The sequence below is a fragment of the Tupaia chinensis genome, unplaced genomic scaffold (genome assembly GCF_000334495.1).
Source record: "Tupaia chinensis unplaced genomic scaffold, TupChi_1.0 Scaffold000582_1, whole genome shotgun sequence".
Lineage (NCBI taxonomy): Eukaryota > Metazoa > Chordata > Mammalia > Scandentia > Tupaiidae > Tupaia > Tupaia belangeri.
Genome location: NW_006160098.1, coordinates 528270 through 536813, shown reverse-complemented (window position 1 = coordinate 536813; position 8544 = coordinate 528270). Strand labels below are relative to the sequence as shown.

The window sequence follows — 8544 nt, the reverse complement described above, 5'->3', positions numbered from 1 at the left end:
GAGAGTAAGAAGTAAGAAAGCAAGCTACCAGGTCCAGTACTCGAACCACGGTGGGCCATGTGGGAGTCCAGTGCCTTAACCACCCTACCACCTGTTGGCCTGCTGAATTACTAATTTACATTATATTTTAGAGATACAAAATGGAAGTATAAGATTTTACTCATGTAGAAATACCGTGTGCATTGCTATGGACTAAATATTTATGTTTTCCAAATTTCATAGATTTATATCCTAACCCACAGGTGATCATATCGGAATATATGGCTTTTTGGAAGATGATGTGATCTTAAGGACAGATCCTCACAAAGGGCATTAGTGCCCTCTTAGAACAGACACCAGGGAGCTATGCATCTCTTACTCCACATTAGGAGATAACAAGAAATTGCTGTCTATGAACCAGAAAATCCTCGCAAGACATCAAATCAGTTGATGTCCAAACCTTGGACTTGCTAGTTTCTAGAATCATGAGAAACAAAATTGTGCTGTTTAAAAGCTACTCATGTAATGATACTTTGTTACAGTGATCGAAACAGACTAAGACATGCTCTAACTACAGGAACACACATGTAAGTAGGCATATGTAAGCTCTTCTCAAGGTGGGATTTACTTACTCCTTTTCCATTATGTTAGTCTTCTGTTTCAGATTCTCTGAATCACAAGCAAGACTATCCCTATATTTACTGGAGACATCACATGTCATTGAGGATGTGGTAATCCCTGCTCTTGGGCTTTCTGAGGTCTCTTGAATTTCTCTTTCTGTTTTCTGCATTATGTCATGAATCTCTTCCCTGTTGCCATTTATAGTCTCAACAGTCACATGTTCTATTTGTTTATTCTCTTCCGTTTCTGCATTATCTGGGAACATCGTGTCCTGTGACTCTTCTCGTCCTGTTGCATTTCCATTCAGCGATGCAGCATTTTTTCTATCCTCAAATGCTGAACTTGCATCTATTTTATACTTTTTTAACTGGACCTGGCTTGTGTAGTGACTTTCCTCTCCATTTGTGGGAGGAACAGTAGCTGTTTCTATGACATTTAGTTCCCCTCTTGAAGCAATGTCTGTTGCTTTGGTATCTTGAATGGAGGACATTGTCTGTGGTGGAGGACATTCATCACGCATGCCGCATAAATTACACATCTCCTCTTCTTCTTTCTTTAGAAGTGCAGCACTGCTCCCCAAGTGTTCATTTATTTTCATGAGGCAGTCTGTGAAAGCAATGATTTCTACATGCACACATGTGCACACACACACACGTAAACACACACACACATACACACACACACACACACACACTTGGATAAATACAAAGCTATACCAAATTATGTCTCTATACTGACATGAGGCATGTCATATAACCTTAGAAACCTACAAAGATTCTTACTGGGCACTAAAGCCAACTGGGTGAAGGAGAAATCTTTTGCACAACTGTCACTTTTTGGAGAAATCAAGGAACTGTGGACAAACTACTTTTTAATGTAGCAGCAGGAGTAAGTCTAAGCACTCTTGCTCATGCAAATGTTGTGTGTATCTGAAGACAGATATTATGACAGCCCTACCCCCAATAAGAATGAACTGAAGTCAACACCTCCCTCAACCATTCCTCACTTGCTATGATTTTGAAAATTGTTCTTTTGTCCCTAGTTGTACTATATCAATTAACCATTTACAATGGTGGGCCTAAAATTTGGCTTAACATCCCAGATCAGAATCGGGTCACAGTCTTTCTGCTGATATCAATGCTGTGTTTTGGGGGGAGATGGCTGCTGTGAGAATTGGGTTAGGTATATACTGTTCCTCCTGCTTAGCTTATGATCATAGGGAATTTTCAAGATTAGTCTTTCAAAGAAGAGCTCTGATCATGCCAGTTCTCTGGTTGGATCTGCAGTGGCTACTCAAGGATTCCTTGATCAAGTCAAGCCCCTGCACTCTGCTGTAAAGCCTTATCGGCATCTGATGTGCTATGCTTTCTCATCCCAGCTCCACTGTGCGCCATTCTTCATTTGTTCATCTCTTCTCTCCTCACAGCCATCGTCACCGGACAACTATTAGCAGGCGTAGCACCTCTCCAATCTTTAGAATTCAATTCTGCAGTAAGAAAGAAACTAAGAACTAAACTAAACTAAGAACAAAGAACTTAGAACTCACGGCTTTGGGAAACATCATGCGCTGATACTGAGCTTGTCTTGGAGCTCCCAATCTGAAAGCATCTGTGTGTGTGTGCGTGTGTGCGTGTGTGTGTCTTGTACCTGAGACCCTGTCTTAATTTTGAACTCCTGTCCCGGCAGCTGAGTTCTTGATTTTCCTGATTAAGTCCTTATCTCAATATGTTGCTTAGGACCATGTTCAGTTTTCTCCTGAGAGGAAGCCCTGGTTATAATCAGCTGATGACTTCTTCTGGGCTGTGCTGATTTGGGGCAGACTGGCTTGATGCCCATGACTCAGCCTCCAGACTGAATTTCTTAATATTATCTATTCTTTTTTTTTTTTTTTGGAGAGGTTTTCGCTATAGGGCACATGTGCTCACCAGACAGACAGAGAGAGACAGAGAGACAGAAAGCTAGAAATCCCCCCCGCCAGGGGGGATGGTCATGCTGCAATCCCTTCTCCTCCATTCTCCTCCTGGGATTTTGGGCACACACGCACACGCGCCCGGTGTGAGTTTTAAGCCACCGGGTCCGGGACGCGAACTGCAGTCGACTACATGGGAGTCCAGCGACATAGCCATTACGCTAACTGCTGGTTCCCAGTATTATCTATTCTCGATCCCTGATTGATGGAACCTTCCCACTTGCCTTGATGTTATATATTTAGATTCAGATTTCATGATGCCAATCCTATGTTAACCCAGAGTAGCTGTTGTCTGAGGTCATATTTACCATGCTCGCCCCCCCTTACCACACTTCTCGGAATCTATAACTCTGCTCTTCCTAAGAATCCTCTCCCTCGTGGTTTATGTGGAAGCCCATTCTGCATCCTGGTCCATTTCAATTTCCTTAGCGTTTTTGTAGTGGACAGGTTTGAGCTCAAGTAAGCCTAAAGATGGAATATTATATGCCAATATGGAAATAATGTTTGCACTGCTTCAAATGAGGCCTGTATTTTCCTGCCTTTAAGTTTTTAGTAGTAGTACCTCTGCCTGGAATGCTCTTCGGAGACCCCCAAGGCCCCCCATTTCCAGCTGTGTAAATCCAATTCATTCCTTAAGCTTCAGCTTAAATACCACATTCGTTCTAGTCAAATTCTCAATTCCCCACTGAAAGCTCGGATCTCACCTGCTTCGAAAGCACAACAGTCCTTTCTCTGAGTTTCTCTAATGGACTATTCTCAAGGGCCCTTGCATTATTGCACTTGGTTTTACCCCGTTTCTTCTATACATTGGCAGTCCGTCGTGGACAGAAACTATCTTAGCCTTGTTTGTGTGCTCATAGCCTTTCTGACATACCGCCTCAATCAATCTTCCTTTCTTTCTTCTTTCTTTCTTTCTTTCTATTCTAGAGAGATTTTTGCTGTAGGGCACATGTGCTTACCAGAAAGACAGAAAGCAAGAAATCACCCCCAGGGGGGATGGCCATGCTACAATTCCTTCTCCTTCATTCTCCTCTTGGGATCTTAGGCATGCTCACACACATGCCCAGTGTGACCTTTAAGCCGCCAAGTTGGGGTCTCTAACCACTGTCAACTACGTGGGAGTCCAGCAATGTAGCCATTATGCCATCTGCTGGCCCCATGATTCAGTGATTTCTGAGAGAAAGAATAAACTTAAAATACTTGCCTTGTCTCCAGCTATGTGGATTCTCCTTGTCGAGCAGCGCATACAGCTGCTGGCAGATGGAGCACAGGGTCCCAGCGGTGTGCTCCAACAGTTGGCGAAGAGTCCCACTGAGCTCTTGACCCAGAAAGACCACCGTGGCCACCCAGGTGCCCCCCGCAGCCCCCTCACACAGGTCATCTCCCAGGAGCGCCTGCTTTAGCATCAGGTTTTGTCTCCAAATCTGCTTCAATATTTGGCCCAGTTTACCTGAGCCCATGTCTTCCGGATCCATTTTATGCTCTCAAAATGGTCTGCTACTTCGTTGCCAACAGAGCCTCAAGGTTTAGCAAATTCAAACTTGGCGATGGGTTATTTCTCCTAAAATCTAGGAGCTGATCCAAGTCGGCTAGCCAAGCACTTTCTCACAACATAATCGTTTTTTCAGCTTCTTGTTGACCAGTGAAAAGTTACTAGGTGACCAAAGGAGGGGCGTTCCTGCACCCTGGGTGCCATTGTGTACAGAATAGATTAACCAGGGCACTCGGAGCTACCTCACACCATCCAACTCTCCGCTGAGGTTTTGACACTATTCTACGGAAGCCCTCTTACTTTTCAGGTTTTGAGGAAACGGAATATGGATACCAGGTAAGATGAGATTTTCCTAACTCAAGGTACACGATGTTCACAATATTGCTAAGACAATTCCTACATGTTTAAAAACACGGATGAATGAAATAATCATATGACGTCAGATTGGCTTCCAAATGATTTGAGAGTTCACGGTAGAGCTGAAATAAGATCAGCTATAACAATTAATAATTCTTGAAGCCAACCGTGATGACATAGGAGGTCTTTATATTTCACTCTAGTATGTAGTTATACTTGTTTTGGAATAAAGAGTGATGATAAAAAAAAAAAATCCCTCTGCTGGAGCAGAGCCTTCTCTCGTTGGTTAGGTAAGTATAATTAGCACTTTCTTACATGGTAGGGCTCTCATAATTTCCCTCTAATTGGGTGAAATGGCCCTCCACTGAAAGAAAGCACACAAGAAGGAAAGCTTTCTCCCAAGTAGTCAAAGTCCTTGCCATATACAATTAAAGTTCAGATACAACCAGCACTCACCCCTGGGCCCCTCAATCAGTGCATGGGACCATGTAGAACTTGGAGGTGTGAGAGGAAACCACAACAGCTTGCTTCCTGCCCTTCCCTCCCCTCCTCTCCTCTCCCCTCCTCTCCTCTCCCCTCTCCTCCCCTTCCCTCCACTAATAGAACACACACCAAAGGAGAGAGCAGTACATTCCAAGGAGGCTCAAGTTCCCTGGGAGGGACTGGAACGAGATGAACACTTTCCAAGGGCAGGCAGCATGCTTTCCTCCCACGGGTCCCTGTGTTATCTCATCTTAAGCACTGGGGCTCTCAAAGTTCCACTCAGGACACCTGGAACAGGAGATAAACAGAAAAATAAAGAATGAATGCTATAGGCCTACATGCTGCCAGGTTGCTTCTAGCTCAAAGATTCAGAAGGCAAAGGAAAGGAGCAATCAGAGGCCGGGTGGCCACCATGTGAGGTGTGGGGCAGGCCTCCCTCGCTTCTACAAATGTTTTCTTTAGTGAACCTCTGTCCACAGAAACTTTCTGGTTCCTTTTTATTTTCCCCTCTACCTTCTGAAATATATGTGTAATTCTCAGTAACGATGTATTTATGGCTCTAATTCAATGCCAGTTGTGAAAACTTTCTATAGCATATACTACGGACCAGGGGCTAAGCTGGGGCTAGAGCATTCAGAACTTCAGAGAGAGACAGATGAACAGATCACGTATTAAAATACAGTTCAGACTGTGGAGAGTTAGAGCAGAAATATGAACAGAAAACATCATGGAAGCTTTGAGGAGTTAAAAATATAGTGCTGGTAGGAGGCTTGGTATTTGAATTAGGGGCTAAAGGATGAATAAGATTTGAGCAGGCTAGAGACAGAGAGGACAAACATTCCAATGTAGGAAACCTATGATCAAGAGCCTGGGACATGGAGCTGCTGCACGCTGTGGTCAAAAATAGAAAAAAAATCTAATTCAGCGGAAGGTAAAACTGAGCCAGAGAAAGAGGCGAATGAAGAGAGTTCAGTAATTGTGAAGAGTCGGGAGGAGAAATTCAAATTTTGTTTTGCAGACAACGTAAAAAAAAATTTAAATGTTGAACCAAGGTATATTATGTTCAGATAGGTGTTGCAAGGATGCAGGTCTTGGAGAAGGCAGAGACACAAGAGTCAGGTGACTTAAAGGCAGTAACGGTGTAGCCAATGGAAGGGGATGTCTTGACAGGAAATGTGAAGTAGAGTGGAAGGAATTTACTACACCACCAGGAAAGGGGGAACAAGTATTAAAAATCCATCCTTTCACTTACGTGGGAAATGCTTATTAGCTACTGGTGCAAGAACTATTCTTGGTAGTGGATATGACTAAAATGTTCAGGTTAGTGACTTAATTCCATAAATCCATTAAATTAAGGTATTTATTAATAGGAGGGATATTAGGCTTGATGAGCAGGAAATTTGACTGATAATGGATTTGTTGCGTTTAAGATAGCTCAGGACGATTCCTTAGAACATGTTAGAGGTTTAGGAGAAATATTGGAATAATATTAGCCTATCTGAACATCATCAGTAAATGGTCCTTGGATGTAGGAGAGTTCAATGGAGAATTTACATTATGTGCATTTTGAGTATTGAATAAAACTGAGAATAAAACACTGGACCAGTCCGCATTTATTTCCTTCTAGATATGTGGGAAAATCTTTTCTCAGGGAGAAAAAAAAATTTCTTCTTGGCTTTATTGACATTTGCTATCCTCAAGTCTAAACCTGTTCTCTGTCTGGCTTCTTAAGAACATGTAATATTTGCAAAGTGAGACCTACCACAGGTCGTGCTGCATTTACTTGTTCCAGCAAGCATCTGCATGTTTCTTCATCTTGTTTTTAATTAATTGAAGTCACTAACCACAGAGAGAGCTGACATTTGCCGTCAAGACACCCACAAAAGTTAAGCGTAAATATTCATCTGGATGGTTTGAAGATTTGATTAGCATCTTCATTGTTGCTACTAGCTCTTTATTCTGACTCCTTTGACTTTCTTACTGGGAATTCTGTGCTTCCACTGATGTTAAAGAGGTCAGGATGCCATTATGAACTCATGCAAACCACTGTATGGTTGAAAAGACAATTCCTCTTCACATTAAAAGTATCAAAGTGAGGGGGCAGTCAGGTAGCTAGTGGAAAAAGCAGCTGGATCCCACTTGGCTGTGTGTGCAGTTTGAGTCCCAGATCTGGTGGCTTGGAAAAGATGCCAAGCACTTGTGTGTACATGCCCAAAATTCTAAGAGGAGAATGGAGAACGTGACCAAACCCCCAGGGGTCATTTTTAACTTTCCTTCTTTCTCTTTCTCTCTCTCTAGCAAGTGCACATGTCCTATAGCAAAAAATATCAAAGTGGGCTAGAGGTCAAATTCAGTGTTTACCACCTATGGAATTAAAACTACGGGATCAGCAGATGACATAAGGGCTATTATGTCTCTGAACTCCCACGTAGTTGAATGTAGTTTGAGTCCCAGACACAGTGGCTTAAAATTCACAGCAGGTGCATGTGCATGTGTGCCCAAAATCCCAAGAGGGGAAGGGATTTTGGCATGGCTATCCCCTCTAGGGGATGATTTCTTGCTTTCTGTCTCTGTTTCTCTGTCTCTCTGGTGAGTATATGCACCCTATGGCAAAATCCTCTCTGAAAAAGAAAGAAAGAAAAAAGAATTAAAACTGCAATAGACTAGACAGTCTATTGATGCTAAACAGACGGTAAGAACAATCAAATTTTGAAGAGTAATAAAGTATGCTGTTCTCCATGGAATTTATAGTGAGTAGCAGTGAATAGGTCAGAAGAAAGCAGAAGAATTACGCTTGCTTGAGGCACTAGGAGTCAATGTTTTTACATATATTATCTGATGGGGTTATTTTCTTTTTGTGTCTGTAGTTGCCTATATCAGAAATTTTGGTGTGGACACCCCAGAATAATGCGGCCCTCTTCAAAAACTCTTATCGAATGTCTGTTCATCTTTTGTTTATTTAAAACAACTTTATACAATTGGATTTGAAGTGGAAGGAGAAGGAAAAGAAGCGGTTTTATTTTGTTTTGCTTTACCTGATAATTCACTGCACTGGAAAATACAAATAAACATAATTGTTAACATAGTTCATAGTTGTCAATTTGATTTTTTTTAAGCTTATGCTTTTTTTTTTTTTTGATTTTTTGCAACTGGGCATGTGCACTCACCAGAGAAACAGAGACAGAGAGACAGAAAGCAAGAAATCCCCTCTGGGGGAACAGCCATGCCACGATCCCTTCTCCTCTCAGGACTTTGGGCATGCATACACACATGCCTAGTATGAGTTTCAAGCCTCCAGGTCCAGGACTTGAACTGTGGTCACCCGTGTGGGAGTCCAGTGATGTAATTGTCCCACCATCTGCTGCTCCTAAGCTTATGTATTTATTCCTTGAGTAACACAAAGAGAGAAATAGCGAGAGAGACAGAGAAATAGTTATCCTCAACAGGGTCCAGATGCCACCATCCACCCCCAGCTCTAGTTAACCCCAGCTCATAGGCCTCACATACTCAGAGAGGTCTCTGTGCTGAACTCACCTTCCCTTCAAGGGGAGCCTCACAAAGCATTAAGTTACTGCTGTGACACCGTTTAGTCCCCAATTTTAAATGTTTTTAAAGAGTAAGTGGTTAAAAAAAATTATAAAAG

General features: G+C 42.4%; 1 protein-coding gene across 1 annotated transcript in view; it reads right to left on the bottom strand.

Annotated features, from left to right (window-relative positions):
- Positions 1–4044, bottom strand: part of DTHD1 (death domain containing 1) — a 58023-nt gene extending 53979 nt beyond the window's left edge. The window contains exons 1-2 of the mRNA XM_006158366.2: positions 3774–4044; positions 612–1224 (exon numbers count right to left, since the gene is read on the bottom strand). Of these exons, the coding sequence (XP_006158428.2) occupies positions 612–1224; positions 3774–4044 (884 nt within the window). The remainder of the gene's footprint in view (positions 1–611; positions 1225–3773) is intronic.
- Positions 4045–8544: the final 4500 nt, after the last annotated feature.